Source organism: Choloepus didactylus, chromosome 2 (assembly GCF_015220235.1).
Source record: "Choloepus didactylus isolate mChoDid1 chromosome 2, mChoDid1.pri, whole genome shotgun sequence".
In the NCBI taxonomy this organism is placed as follows: Eukaryota; Metazoa; Chordata; class Mammalia; order Pilosa; family Megalonychidae; genus Choloepus; species Choloepus didactylus.
The window spans coordinates 64,351,238-64,367,677 of NC_051308.1; the positions used below are offsets into that span (position 1 = coordinate 64,351,238).

The window sequence follows — 16,440 nt, forward strand, 5'->3', positions numbered from 1 at the left end:
TTGAGTTTTTCTTCTACTCCCTTCTCAATGTCTCCACCATTTTGTGTTTCCACCAACAATGCATGAAGATCCCAATTTCCATGCATCCATTACAAAACTTGCTATTATTTGTTTGTTCATTTTTTAAAAATAATAACCACCCTTTTGGGTGTAAAGCAGTATCTCTTTGTGGCTAATGATGTTGAATACCTTTGAATGTGCTCATTTCCATAATGGCTAATGATATTGAATATATTTGAATGTGCTCATTGGTCATTTTTATATTCTCTTTGAAAAACTGTTTGTTCAAGTCCTTCATCCATTAATTTTTCTTTTTTTTTTTTTTTGGATTTTGGATTTTGGTTCTTGAATTGTATGAGTTCCTTATTTTATTCTGTTTATTAAACCCTTTTCAGATTTTTCAGATATATGATTTACAACTATTTTCTCCCATTCTATAGGTTTCATTTTCAATTTCTTGATATCGCATTTTGATGCATGAAAGCTGTTAATTTTGATGAAGTTGAATTCATTGCTTTTTTCTTTTCTTATTCATGTTTTGGTATCATATCAAAGAATCCACTGCTGTAAAAAGGTCATAAAGATTTACTCCTATGTCACCTTCTAAAAGTTCTCTGGTTTTAGCTTTTATGGTTAGGCACTTGATCCATTTTGAATTAATTTTTGTATATGATGTGAGGTCAGGGTCGAACTTCATTCTTTTGCATGTAGATCTTCAGTTTGTTTTCAGCATGATTTATTGAAGAGACTATTCTTTCTTCATTTAGTGGGCTTGGCACTCTTGTCAAAAATCAATTGACCATAGGTATGAAGGTTTACAGGCATACTTAATTTTATTGCAAATCACTTTATTGCACTTTATAGATATTTCACTTTTTGCAAACTGAAGGTTTGTGGCAAGCCTGTGTCAAGCAAGTCTATTGGTGCCAAATTAATATAGAAAGCTCAGGTAATGGTTAGCATTCTTAACAGTAAAGGATTCATTAATTAAAGTATGCACATTGTTTTCTAGACATAATGCTATTTTACCTTCAGTAGACTACAGTATAGTGTAATATAACTTGTATATGCACTGAGAAACCAAAAAATTTGTGTGACTTGCTTTATTGCAATATTTGCTTTATTGCAGTGATCTGGAACTGAACCCACAATATCTCTGAGATATGCCTTTATCTCTGAACTCTCAGTTTGATTCTATTTGTCTATGAGTCTGTCCTTGTCAAAGTACCAGGCTGTTTTCAGCTTTGTTTTTTGAAAAATACTGTAGCTTTGTATCAGTTGTAAAATGGGAAATGTGAGCCTTCCAGCTTTGTTTTTTAATTTTCAAGATAGTTTTGGCTATTTGGATCTCCTTACACTTGCACATTAATTTGATAATTGACTGTCCCACTTCTGGAAAGCAGATGGTGTGATTACGGTTGGAATTGCACTGATTATGTAAACTGCTTTGGGTAGAATTGACATCTTAAAAATATTTATTTTCCGATTCATGAACACAGAATAATTCCCTCTCACTATTTAGGCCTTCTTAATTTCTTTCAGCAATGTTTTATGGCTTTCCATACACAAAACCTTTACATCCTTAGTTAAATTTATTCCTAGATATTTTATTCTTTCAGTTGCTATTGTAAAAAGGGTTCTTTTCTTGGTTTCATTTTTGGGTTGTTCATTGCATGCATATAGACATGCCACTGATTTTTGCAAGTTGATCTTGTACCTAGCCACTTTGCCATGTTCATATATAAGCTCCAGCATCCTTCTTGTAGATTATTTGAGGTTTTCTATACATGGAATTTTGTCATCTGCTAATTTAGTATTTTTCATTTCTCTTTCTTTCCTAATTACTCTGGCTTGATCTTCCATTATAACATTGAATAGCAGTGGTGAAAGCAGGACTCCTTGCCTTTTTCTTTCTCTTAAGTAGAAAGTTTTCTATCTTTTATCTTTGAGTATTATTTTATCTATGGGTTTTTTTTACACATCCTTTGTCATGTTGAAGAAGTTCACAAATATTCCTAGTTTTCTGAGTGTTTTTGATGGATTTAGTTCAATGCCTTTTCTGTGTCAATTGAGATGTTCCTCTGTGCTTTTTTCCCCCTCATTCTGTTAGTGTGCTGTGTTATGTTTATTTATTTTCTTATGTTGAGCCATCCTTGCATTCCTGGGATGAATCCCACTTGATCATGGTGTAGAATCATTTTAATGTGCTGTTGGATTCAGTTTGATACTATTTTGTTAAGGATTGTTGCTTCTATATTCATAAGGAATATTGGTCTGTAATTTTCTTTACTTTTGATATTTTTATCTGGCTTTGGTATTAGAGTGATGTTGGCCTCACTAAACAAATTAGGAAGTGTTCCCATGTCTTTGAGTTTCTGGAGTGTTTGAGAAGAATTGTGTTAATCTACTTACTATTTAATTATTGCATCATAACATTTGTCTTTTTATAAACATGTTTACTGAATATATGCTTGTGCTTTCTCCCTTTTAGAAACATGTTCCAAATCAGATATAAATATTGAGAATGGGTTTATTTCTGAACCTGAATATACAAATCCCTTAAATAAACAAATGCAATATAAGTGTCAAGAAGGATATGTAACACCAGAAGGTACAACCTCAGGATCAATTACATGTTTACAAAGTGGATGGTCAGCTCAACCCACATGCATTGGTAAGTAATGTATTATCTTATTATTCATTCTTCTTATGACAGTGTATAAAAGTTTTCTTCCACTTAATTCTTTTTGGGGGAGTGGTGGCTTATGTTGTTCCATTTGAAAAGATAAATAAAACATTTTGAGAAATTGTATGTGTATATTAATGTGTATTTATATATACATATTTAGAAATATTTTTCTGCCTCTACTACCTAGATGTTTATGAAGATTTTCTAAGAACTTGCTAAGTTTTTTTCATTGATAACTTTATTATCTCAAAGCCACTCAGTGAGACTATTGAAGTATCAGTTATCCATTCCCACTCTGCAATTTTTTTTCTTTTTCTTTTGATTACTGTGCTTTCTATGGGATCTGGATAAAGAAAAAATAATGTGAGTTGTCTGCATGTCAACTCATTTTATATTAAATTATGATCAGTTATCTACTATACAGCTTCTTATTATGGAAAAGAATATGTTCATAAATATATTGATCTTTTCACTCAACCCATTTTTTCTTGTAGATGTATCATAACTGCTATCTGTTATATTACCTCTAAATTCACAAAATGTCAATCTGGTGCCCTGAAACATGCAATACACACCATTAATGGCATGCTTTGTATCAGCATGTGATACACTCACAAAAGTGAATAGAATTCACAAAAGGGTTATAAACATAAATTTTTCAGAGGGTTTAATTGATGAAAATAATGATGTCTATAGAAATAAATTTTTATTTTTAGTAGCTATTCAGAACAACAATCTTATTGTTAGAAGATTTTTAAATGGTACTTAATTGATTAGCACATACTAACCGGCAAAGGTTTTTGTTCCTGAGAAGTATTTACTCCATTGTCCATTCAAAAACATTAGAAATGAAAACCTTAATTTTATTGTGACCCAGAATCTTGTGATAAGCCAGTATTTTAGAATGCCAGTCACAAAGGTAATGGCACCTGGCTTAGCTCAATGACAAGCTAGACTATGAATGCAATGATGGATATGAATCAAGAGACAGAAGCACCACAGTGTCCAAATTATGTGGTGATGGTGTTTGGTTCAATACACCCACATATCTAGGTATTCTTTTTTTCAGGTATTCATTTTCAGAATTAAAAAAAATACGTGCTTTTTTTTTCAGATTTGAATTATCTAGATGTGTTTTAAGGAACAATGTTTAAAGTCAAAGTGTCTTCTGATTTAATGTGAACTTGGATGGGATTGTTTTTGAAGAACCATGTCAAAGTAATGTTTCTTGTGGTCACATATATTACAGATTTGTGATTGAAATATAAATCCTTTTCAAATCATTCTAAATATAAACTTTCAAATTAATTGAGACTGTTCACCCATTACCAAAATTACCATTTCTTACTTTTCCCCAGCTATTTTTCTCTTGAGTTTCTGCTTTACACCTTAGCCTTCATTAATTTCTCTGATTATTGCCAGATCTTTTTCAGACATTGGAGAGTTCTGTGGACAATTGGTTATTAACAAATAGCTGTTGATTTTCCCAGGTTACAAAGAGGGCTTCCATCTTTGCAAATCTGAGTGGATGTGGTGTGTTCCACAGAGAGGGAATGTTGTCTGCAGGGTTCTGAAAGTAACATACATTGGGGAAATACCAGGGTGAGTAGAGTCAATTTAAACTTTGTGAGGATTTTATGAGCTGAGGCTGGGTAGGAGGTAAAGGCAAGATTAGGTAGGTTATTTTGGGAAAGTTGTTAGTTGGATTTAGTTCTCCTGTTTGGAGTTACCTTAGTTTCTTGGCTATGTAGATTGGTGCCTTGGGCCCAATTCAGGAAATTTTCAGACTTCAGCTTTGATTTTCTCCTAAATGCAATTTTATTGAGATATATTCACACACCATACAATGCACCTGAATTATACAATCATTGGCTCACAGTAACGTCACATTGTTGTCAATTCATCACCATGATAAATGTTGGAATATTTTAATTACTCCAGAAAAAGAAAGAAAAAAGAAAACCCCAACTATCCCTTACCCCTTATCTCCCCCATCATTGCCACCTAGTATTGGTGAAATACATTTGTTAATGTTGATGAACGAATATTAAGATATTACTGTTAACTATAGTCCATGGTTTACAAAAGGTACATCTTTTCCCTCTATTATTAACTCCTTATAACAGTGTTGTACATTTGTTCTAGTGCATGAAAGAACTTTTTAATATTTTTACGGTTAGTCACAGTCATTATCCACCACAAGATTCACTGTGTTATACATTCCCATATTTTAACCTTCAGCTTTCCTTCTGGTGACATACAAGACTCTAAATTCCCCCCTTTCACCACATTCACCCACAATTCAGCACTGTTAATTTTACTCCCCAAAATATGCTACCATCACTTCTATCCATTTCCAAAAGTTCAAGTTTGATCTAGTTAAAAATTCCGCATATATTAAGCAACGACTTCCCATTTCTGGCCTCATTCTATATCCTGGTAACCTATATTCTAGATTTTATGTCTATGAATTTACATATAATAATTAGTTCATACAATATTTGAGATCATGCAGTATTTGTCCTTTTGTGTCTGATTTATTTCACTCAACATAACAGTCTCAAAATTCATCCATTTTGTTGTGTGCTTCAGGACTTCGTTCCTTCTTACTGCTGAGTAATATGTAATATTTCATCGTATGTATAAACTGCATTTTGTTTATCCATTCATCTGTTGATGGACACTTGGGTTGTTTCCATCTTTTGGCAACTGTGAATCATGCCACTATGAACATTGGTGTGCAAATGTCTGTTCGTATCCCTGCTTTCAGTTCTTCTGGGTCTACACCTAGCAGTGGGATTGACAGATCATATGGCAGTTCTATAGTTACCTCCCTGAGGAACCACCAGACTGTCTTCCAGAAAGGCTGCACCATTGTGTATTCCTACCAGCATGAGCATTCCTATTTCTCCACATTCTCTCCAACACTGGAAATTTTTTTTTATAATGGCCATTCTTGTCGGTGTGAAATGGTATCTCATTATGGTTTTGATTTGCATTTCCATAATAGCTAGCGGTGTTTGGCATCATTTCATGTGCTTTTTAGTCTTTTCTATTTTCTTTGGAAAAATGTCTATCCAAATTTTTTTCCTATTTTTAAATTGGGTTGCTTATCTTTTTATTGTTGAGTTGTAGGATTTCTTAATATATTCTGGATATCAAGCTATTGTCAGATATGTTGTCTCCAAGTATTTTCTTCCTTTGGGTTGGCTGCCTTTTCACTCCTTTGACAAAGTCCTTTGAAGCACAAAAATATTCAATTTTGAGGAGAACCTATTTATCTTTTTGTGCTTTGGGTGTAACATCTAAAAAACTATGGCCTATCCCGAGATCTTGAGGGTGTTTCTCTACATATTCTTCTAGGAGTTTTTTGGTACTGGTTCATATATTTAGGTCTTTGATGTACTTTGAGTTAATTTTTGTGTATTGTGTGAAATAAGGGTTCTCTTTCATTCTTTTGGATGTGGATGTCCAGTTTCCCAGCACCATTTATTTTGGGATAGAGAGATCTGTTGTTCTTCCATGATCCCTGAAGTTCTGTTCATATCTGTTTTTCAGTGTATTTTCCTGCTGAGTAATTTGCATTGCTCTAAATGTGAAATTCATGGAGTTCTTCTGCCATATCAAATCTACTACTATGCTCATCCAACATTTTTTTTTTTAAATATTCTGGGATTACATTGTCAAATCTATCATTCCCAATGGATTTTTAAAAATCATTTTTAAATAATTCCAAACTCTCAAGCATCTTGGTGTTGGCATCTATCGAATGCCTTTTCTCTTTAAATATTTTCCTCATTCTTGGTAGGTAGAGTGATTTTTCAATGGTAGGTAGAGTGATTTTTCAACTGTATCCTTAAAATTTGGGTCTTATGGCTTGAGACCTTAGATTTTACTTAAGTCTTATATTTCAGTAGCCTCCATTACTAGCATACACAAGGCAAGTCCAGGCTTACCACATGGCCTCCATCTACCCCACAGGAGAAAGGACTGAGTGCCTTGTTTTCTCAGGGTGTTGAAAATCCAGGCTCTTCACTTGGTCTCTATTGAGTGGAAGTTGGGAGATTTTCAGTTACTCTATGGTCTCTTTTTTAGAATAGATCTGGTATTGCAGAAAAGATTTCCGTATTTCTGGATTGCTCCTTTCCCAGGTCTTAGGGTTGAGATTGCAGGCTCTTTGGGGGAATTTTTTGCCTGAACCTGATATCATTTCTGGGTTGCAGTCTTCTCCAATACCTAGTCCATGACATATATATAGATATATATATGTAAAGGCAAAAATAAACCCAAGTAATGCACTACTTTGTTATTCCTTGATCTCTAAATTCCTAGTCACAACTATTTCTCTAACTCTTTCTGAGCCTTCATAGTTTCATTCTACATTATATATCCAGGATTTTTAATTGTACTTAGCAGGAGAAATAGGCAGAAATGTTTTTACCACATTTTGTCCAGAAGAGGATACCAAAAACCCCTTTTTTATTTTATACAAATTGTATTCTTTGAAATTTTCCAAGGACTTGATGTTTCTTTTTTAATAAAAGTGAAAATCGAGAAAGATGTCTAGAGATCCAAATGAAAACAAAAGGCTTTCCAGTTTATTTTAGCTATCCTACAGTCAAACATTTATTCATGGGAAAAAACATTTTTAACATTGGAATATTACAAAGCAAACACATTTATAAATACTTTTTGCTCATTGTGAGGTGAATGGAAGTGCTGAGAAATGGTGTAATTCTCAATATATTTGATAAGAATTTGCCTCAATTTATCCTGTAAGGTGATTCTGTCTCAATAAATAATATTTTTTAGATTCTAAAGAAAAATGTGGGCCCCCTCCAGCTATTGACAATGGAGATTTAACCTCATTCCCACAAGCAGTGTATGCTCTAGGATCAGCAGTGGAGTATCAATGCCAGGCCTACTATGTGCTTCAGGGTGACGCACGTGTGACATGTAGAAACAGAGAGTGGTCAGAGCCACCAAGATGCTCAGGTCAGTGCTTCACTTTTCCAGGGATCCTGGAAAATGAGAGTAATAAGAATAAACTTTGACCATTTATGATTGAATTTTCATGGAATAACAAAGAATTTTCTGAGTGCTTGACTACCAAATATTATGTGTGGCAACAAAGATTTGGAAATTATTATTCAAACATAGTAGTAAAGGAAGGTTTTTTAAATATAAGACTCCTAATGTACTAATTCACATTATGAATCTTTGGTAATAGCATTTAATTATCACCCATTAAGCATAATACCTTATTTTCACATCATTTGTATTTCCACATTTTAAAAAAATCTATGTTATATTTTTTCATGGAGATGGCTTGGCAAAGGTTTTGAGAAAGAATTCCTGAGACAGTATGTAGGATTCCATTGCAAAGCTAGAAATCTATGAAAAAGAAAATTTGTGTTATTTATTGTTTTATGTTCATTTTTTTCTTCTTACAGAGGCATGTATAATATCAGAAGATATCATGAATGAACATAACATAGAGTTAAAATGGACAAATGACAAAAAACTGTATGTCAAAACAGGTGATAGTATTGAATTCAGGTGTAAAAATGGATATAACCCAAAGACACCAACATCTTCTTTTGAAACAAAATGTCAGGAAGGAGCAGTGATATATCCCAGTTGTGCATAAAATTTGGCTTACTGCATTCATGTAATGAAAATACATGCATTTATTCTGAATTTTGGAATATTAATCCAATTCAACTCTATTTTATTTTCTGTGTTGACTCATTTTTATTCATATCAGAATTTTGTTAAATATTAAGTGAATTATGTAATCAGAGAGTCCAGTGTCTCACTTCCTAAGTGTACTGAAGATGATGCCTCCCCAAATCTTGGATCATCACTAGGCACAGCCTAATGCATATACACCCTGAACCAGCTGTGAAGGAAAAGAGAGTTTATTCACACTGGTGGGAGGAAAAGGTAAACTTCCCAAATCTGCCTCTCCATAGTAATTTTTTGCTTGGCTTTTACACACATTAGAGATACAGAAGACAATCATCTTGAATAACAAGTAGCAGCAGTCTGAAGAACTTCATTAGTTCTTTATCTCACTTACTTTCTACTTCTTTTAGGATTTATGTCCTCTGAGATATCTGAGGCATGGTGCCTCCAAGTCTGGGGAGAGATGAAAGTCTATTCTTGCCCGGGTGCATATTTTACATACTGCTCCTCTGTGAAAGTAAAACTCAAATTCACAGCTTGCTTACAGTTTTAATGTTACATGTAAAATGCTAACACTACAGTACCACATTAAAACTTGGCAAACAATAATGCTATGTGTCCTATTCATGAAATATCTCTTGCAAGAAATTAAGTGCACACACTTCAAAGTTTGTTTGTGTCCATCACTCTCCTAATTCTCTCAAAAGATTTCTCCATAACTTCAGAGGCTTTCTGAGACTATTTCAGAAAGAATGGAAAAGATAGGGTCACCATCTTCAAAATCATATCACTTCATAAACATAGAAGGCCAACTGTTGATAGCTTATCCAGTTAACATGATATTTGTAATTGCTTGTCTGTTCCTAATATTAGCTTACTTAATAAATATAAATTTGATATAAATATATCAAATATGATGAAATGTGTGATCCTCTACAAGATGTCTAGCATACTCCATGATCCAAACAAATTGTAGAGAGAAATTAGGATCAGAATAGGTGGTTAACCACTGTAACCTTGTCAAACAAGTGGTAGATGTTCAATACCAGTTATAATCATACACAAACATATGTAATTGAGTTCAGAATTAATATTTAGTGAGTAAATATTAACATAAAATGAAATAAAATTTGCAATGACTGTATCTGAGGTGGAGTTAATGGGGGTAAGAGTTGATATTTAAGGTCTTCATAGTGATGTGAATACTCCAATTTTTCTGCCTTTACCCTTGAAGACCAAGATTATGTTATTTAAAAATAAAGCTTACTGGAAAGCTAAAGAATGCATGTGGAGAAGTGTGAAGAGATTTTTGGTAATGATCTTGAGACCTATAACATATTCATGATTTTCTCAGTGAAGAAGGGTCTTGGAAATTATTCAACAAGATTCTGAATGTAACTTTTGTGTCCATACACTTTAAACAATGTTAATGTGTTAAATCACTCATGGATAGAAACATTTTAATTTCTACAAAGCTTCAACCTTTAAAGATGAACATGAATGATATTGTTTGAATTTAAAAGGAATCTGTACTAACTACAGCACTAATGGATTTAGACTGAGGAACTAACCCATGAAACAGCTGATCATCTGACTAGGAAGAAGCAAGCAGGGAGTTCATCTCCCCTTCACACTCTTGCCCACACCCAGAGACTCAGAACTACAACAAGAATAATATTTTAATGCAAGAACACTTTGTAGGTAAGACCTTGTACCCCATTTTAAGTCACAAAAGAGACACATAGATGCTTCAGAACAGCCAGATTCCATCTGTGAACAGTTACAATTCCTTTGCAACCAAGAAATGATTTTGAGGTGGTCCTTTGGCATAAAATGTGTGTACAGTTTCCCATCAACCACTTACTATTGTTATTTTTTAGACACAGTAGCTTACTAACCACTATGCAATCTACACAATAGTCTCCTGACAAGGTCCTTTAAGACTCAAAAGTTTTTAATTTTGAGGAGGTCCCATTTATCATTTTTTTTCTGTCATTGCTTGTGTTTTGGTTAAAAAGTCTAAGAAACCATTGCCTAACACAATATCTTGAAGATGCTTCCTTATATTTTCTCCTAGGTATTTTATAGCACTTGCAGTTATAAAATACCTTTTATAGCACTTGCAGTTATAAAATATTTAGGTCTTTGATCTGTTTAGTGTTAATTTTCATATAAGGTGTGAGATAGGTCCTCTTTCATTATTTTACCTATAGATATTCAGTACTCTCAGCACCATTTGTTGAATAGTCTATACTTTCCCAGTTGAGTAGACTTGGCAGCCTTATCAAATATCAATTGGCCATAGATGTGTGGGTGAATTTTGAACTCTCAATTTAATTCTATTGATCAATATGTCTATCTTTATCCCACCATGCTGTTTTGTCCACTATAGCTTTGCAACAAGCTCTAAATTCAAGAAGTATGAATCCTCAAACTTTGCCATTCATTTTCAAGATGTTTTGGCTATTTGGGACCTTTTACCCTTCCAAATAAGTTTGCTAATTGGCTTTTCCATTTCTGCAAAGTAGGATGTTTGAAGTTTCATTGGGATTACATTGAATCTTAAATCATTTTGGGTAGAATTGGCATCTTAACTATATTTAACCTTCAATACATGAACACGGAATGTCCTTCCATCTATTTAGGTCTTCTTTGATGTCTTTTAGCAATGTTTTCCAGATTTCTGTATACAAGTCCTTTATATCCTTGATTAAATTTATTCCTAGATATTTGACTCTTTTATTTGCTATTATAGATAAATTTTTTTTCCAGATTTCCTTCTTAGGTGACTCATTACTAGTGTATGGAAACAATTGATTTTTGCATGTTGGTCTTGTATCCTTCCACTTTGCTCAACTTGTTCATTAGCTCCAGTAGCTTTGTTGTAGGTTTTTGGGGGCTTTCTGTAATTAGTATCCCATCATCTGCAAGTAGGAAAAGTTTTACTTCTTCCTTTCCAATTTAGATGCCTTTTATTTCTTTTACTTGCCTATCTGCTCAAGCTAGAACTTCTAGCACAATGGTCAATAACAGTGGGGACAGTAGGCATCCCTTTCTTGCCCCAGATCTTACAAGTAATGCTTTCATTCATTCACCACTCAGTACGATGTCAGCTGTGGATTTCTCACATATGCTCTTATGTTGAGGATGTTTCCTTCTATTTCTACCTTTCAAAGTATTTCTATCAAGAAAGGATGCTGGATTTTGTCAAATGTCTTTTCTGCAACAATTGAGATAATCTGTGGTTTTTCCCTTTCAATTTGTTAGTGTGGTTTATGACATTAATTTATTTCCTTGTGTTGAACCACCCTTGCATAACTGAGATAAAACCCACTTAATCATGTTGTTTAATTCTTTTAATATACTTCTGGACTCAATTTCCAAATATCTTGTTGAGGATGTTTGCATCTATATTCATTATAGAAATTGTTCTGTCATATTTTTTTCTTGTAGTCTTTTTCTGGCTTTGGTATCAGGGTGTTGTTATATTCATAGAATGAGATAGGTAGTGCTTCCTTCTTTTCAGTTTTTTGGAAGAATTTGAATATGATTTGTATTAATTCTTCTTGGAATGACTGACACAATAGGCTTGTGAGGTCATCTAGTCCTGTGCTTCTTTTTTGGGAGGTTTTTGATGACTAATTCAATCTCTTTGCTTGTAATTGATCTGTTGAGGTCTTCTATTTCTTCTAAACTCAGTTTAGGTTCTCATGTGATTCTCAGAATTTGTCCGTTTTATCTAAGTTGTCTAATTTTTTGGCATTAAGTTGTTTACAGTATCCTGTTATGATCCTGCTTATTTCTGTAGGGTCAATAATAATGCCCCCCCCCCTTGTTTTTGTTTGCATCTTCTCTATTTCTTTGTTAGACTTGCTAAGGGTTTGCCAATTTTACTGATTTCAGAGAGCCAACTTTTGGTGCTGTTAATTCCTTTTATTGGTATCTGATTTTCAATTTCATTTTTTTTCTGCTCTAATCTTTGTTATTTTTTTCCTTCTGCTTGCTTTGAGATTAGTTTGCTATTCTTTTTCTAGCTCCTTCTGGTGTGTGGTTAGGTCTTTGATTTTAGCTCTTTCTTCCTTTTTAGTGTAGACAAGTGGGGCTATAAATTTCTCTCTCAGCACTCCCTTCACTGCATCCCATAATTTGTGATGTTTTGCTCTCATTTTCATTCATCTCAGGCTATTTATTAATTTCTCTTGCAATTTCTTCTTTGACTCGTTGTTTAAGACTGTGTTGTTTAACTTTCATATATTTGTGAATTTTCCAATTTTCTGCCTGTTACTGATTTCCACATTCATTCATTATGGCCAGAGAAAGTGCTTTGTATAATTTCACTCTTTCTAAATTTATTGAGACTTGTTTTCTAACTCAACATGTGATCTAACCTGGAAAATGATCCATGAACTCTTGGGAGGATAGTATGTTCTGCTGTTCAGGGTGCAATATTCTGTATATGTCTGTTAGATCTAGTTTATATATCACATAACTCAAATTCTCTGTCTCTTTATTGATCTGCTGTCTAGATGTTCTATCTACTGATGGAAGTGGTGCATTGAAGACTGAAACTATTATTGTAGAGGTGTCTATTTCTCCCATCAGATTTTCCAGTGTTTGCCTCATTTACTTTGGGACACCATTGTTAAGTACATAAATATTTATGATTGGTATTTCTTATTAGTGGATTACCCTTTTTATTAATATTTAGTATCCTTCTTCGTCTCTTATAAGAGTTTTGCTTTTAAAGTCTATTTTGTCCACTGTTAGTACAGCTACCCCAGATCTTTTTTGGTTATTGTTTGCATGGAATATCTTTTTCCAACTTTTCACTTTAAACCTTTTTATGTCTTTGAGTCTGAGGTAATTCTTGTTAACAGCATATAGTTTGATTATACTTTAAAAATCTATTCTGCTAAGCTGTATCTTTTGCTTGGAGAGTTTTCCATTTACATTCAATGTTATTACTGTAAATGTAGTCCTTCCTTCAGGCATATTATCCTTTGGATTTTATATATCATTTTTTTTCTGTGTTATTTTTTGCCCTTTTAGTTGCCATTACTGTTAATCATCACTTCCACACTCTCCTCCGGGTCTCTCTCTCCTGTCTTTTCCTTTCAGCCTGCATGGCATATTCTCAGAGGACGGTCACCCCAGAGAGGACTTTCACTTGTTAGTATGACCCAGCCAAAAGAGGGCCAAGGGCCCACAAAGGGGGTATAGACTGCTTCCAGATTGCCCTGGGGAGGGGATTAGGATGGATGCCAAATGCCTCTTTGACATCTCCCTAAAGCTGTGCTTTCCTGTCCTGCCCATCAGCAAACTCTTCCTTGCAAACTTGAGGAGGCACTGTTTCCTTAAATTCCCATCTCTGCCTCTGTCAAGAGCAGAGATGAAACAATGGCTACTCTCTTTGTCTAAGGTGGGTGGAAATACTAGATCAGAACCAGTTCCTAGCAATCTGAATTTGCAAATCAAATGCTGTGATCAATGCTCAGCTCTACTCCCTTCCCCCTACTCTTTGGGAAGAGGATTTTTATGTCCCTAATGTCAGCAGCAGCCAGCCAGGGACTGGATCCTGAGGTGGCCTGATAGGATTGGCAGTGTCAGCCACAGTGCAGAGACTGCTGCTCACAATGTTTTAAGTAGTTTAGCAGTCTCTCTCTTCCCCACACTCTTCCTTGGATGCTATACACTGTTCTAATGTCCAGAGCTCCAGAATGATTATTTCAGGCACTTCCTGTCTGTTTACTAGCTGCTTTGGAGGAAGGACTAAGTCCTGGGTATCCTTACTCCACCATCTTCCCTGGAAGTCAACTCACTTTTTCCCCATATTTTCTTTTTTTTTTTTTTTAGGTCTATGTATATTACTTTTATATGCATCTCTCCATCTATTTTTTTTTATTTTTTTATCTTCATTTTATTGAGATATATTCACATACCACGCAGTCATACAAAACAAATCGTACTTTCGATTGTTTACAGTACCATTACATAGTTGTACATTCATCACCCAAATCACTCCCTGACACCTTCATTAGCACACACAAAAATAACAAGAATAGTAATTAAAGTGAAAAAGAACAATTGAAGTAAAAAAGAACACTGGGTACCTTTGTCTGTTTGTTTCCTTCCCCTATTTTTCTACTCATCCATCCATAAACTAGACAAAGTGGAGTGTGGTCCTTATGGCTTTCCCAATCCCATTGTCACCCCTCATAAGCTACATTTTTATACAACTGTCTTTGAGATTCATGGGATCTGGGTTGTAGTTTGATAGTTTCAGGTATCCACCACCAGCTACCCCAATTCTTTGGAACCTAAAAAGAGTTGTCTAAAGTGTGCGTAAGAGTGCCCACCAGAGTGACCTCTCGGCTCCTTTTGGAATCTCTCTGCCACTGAAGCTTATTTCATTTCCTTACACATCCCCCTTTTGGTTTAGAAGATGTTCTCCGTCCCACGATGCCAGGTCTACATTCCTCCCTGGGAGTCATATTCCACGTTGCCAGGGAGAGTCACTCCCCTGGGTGTCTGATCCCACGTAGGGGGGAGGGCAGTGACTTCACCTTTCAAGTTGGCTTAGCCAGAGAGAGAGGGCCACATCTGAGCAACAAAGAGGCATTCGGGAGGAGGCTCTTAGGCACAACCATAGGGAGGCCTAGCCTCTCCTTTGAAGCAACCGTCTTCCCAAGGGTAAAACTTATGGTAGAAGGCTCAACCCATCAAACCACCAGTCCCCCATGTCTGCGGCCATGCTAGCAACCATCGAGGTGGGGCAGGCGAACACCCCTGCATTCTCCACAGGCTACTCAAGGGGGCACTACATCTTTTTTTTTTCTTGTTTTTCTTTTTTTTTTTTTTAACTTTCCCTTCTTTTTTAAATCAACTGTATGAAAAAAAAGTTAAAAAGAAAACAAACATACAATAAAAGAACATTTCAAAGAGACCATAACAAGGGAGTAAGAAAAAGACAACTAACCTAAGATAACTGCTTAACTTCCAACATGTTCCTACTTTACCCCAAGAAAGTTACATAATATAGCAACATTTCTGTGAACTTGTTCCTACTATATCCATCAGAAATTAACAGACCATAGTCATTCCTGGGCATCCCCAGAACGTTAAATAGCTTATCTGTTCTTCTTGGATTATTGTTCCCCCTTCCTTAATTGCTCTCTATTGCTAGTTCCCCTACATTCTACATTATAAACCATTTGTTTTACATTTTTCAAAGTTCACATTAGTGGTAGCATATAATATTTCTCTTTTTGTGCCTGGCTTATTTCGCTCAGCATTATGTCTTCAACGTTCATCCATGTTGTCATATGTTTCACGAGATCGTTCCTTCTTACTGCCGCGTAGTATTCCATCGTGTGTATATACCACATTTTATTTATCCACTCATCTGTTGAAGGACATTTGGGTTCTTTCCATCTCTTGGCAATTGTGAATAATGCTGCTATGAACATTGGCGTGCAGATATCTGTTCGTGTCACTGCTTTCCGACCTTCCGGGTATATACCGAGAAGTGCAATCGCTGGATCGAATGGTAGCTCTATATCAAGTTTTCTAAGGAACTGCCAGACTGACTTCCAGAGTGGCTGAACCATTATACAGTCCCACCAACAATGAATAAGAGTTCCAATTTCTCCACATCCCCTCCAGCATTTGTAGTTTCCTGTTTGTTTAATGGCAGCCATTCTAACCGGTGTTAGATGGTATCTCATTGTGGTCTTAATTTGCATCTCTCTAATAGCTAGTGAAGCTGAACATTTTTTCATGTGTTTCTTGGCCATTTGTATTTCCTCTTCAGAGAACTGTCTTTTCATATCTTTTGCCCATTTTATAATTGGGCTGTCTGTACTATTGTCATTGAGTTGTAGGATTTCTTTATATATGCAAGATATCAGTCTTTTGTCAGATACATGGTTTCCAAAAATTTTTTCCCATTGAGTTGGCTGGCTCTTTACCTTTTTGAGAAATTCCTTTGAGGTGCAGAAACTTCTAAGCTTGAGGAGTTCCCATTTATCTATTTTCTCTTTTGTTGCTTGTGCTTTGGGTGTAAA

The 16,440-nt window shown here is 34.9% G+C and overlaps 2 protein-coding genes across 3 annotated transcripts in view; one reads left to right on the plus strand and one right to left on the minus strand.

Annotated features, from left to right (window-relative positions):
• LOC119526189 (complement factor H-related protein 3-like) overlaps window positions 1–9,284 on the plus strand; it is a 69,012-nt gene extending 59,728 nt beyond the window's left edge. The window contains exons 8-10 of one of the 2 annotated variants that reach the window (XM_037825115.1): window positions 2,492–2,674; window positions 4,180–4,291; window positions 7,502–7,645. In XM_037825115.1, the coding sequence (XP_037681043.1) occupies window positions 2,492–2,674; window positions 4,180–4,291; window positions 7,502–7,508 (302 nt within the window). In that variant the 3' untranslated portion in view covers window positions 7,509–7,645. Of the gene's footprint in view, window positions 1–2,491; window positions 2,675–4,179; window positions 4,292–7,501; window positions 7,685–8,142 lie in introns of those variants that run through there. The other variant, XM_037825114.1, reaches the window with a different exon arrangement.
• Window positions 1–16,440, minus strand: part of LOC119511807 (complement factor H-like) — a 237,720-nt gene that overhangs the window by 138,894 nt on the left and 82,386 nt on the right.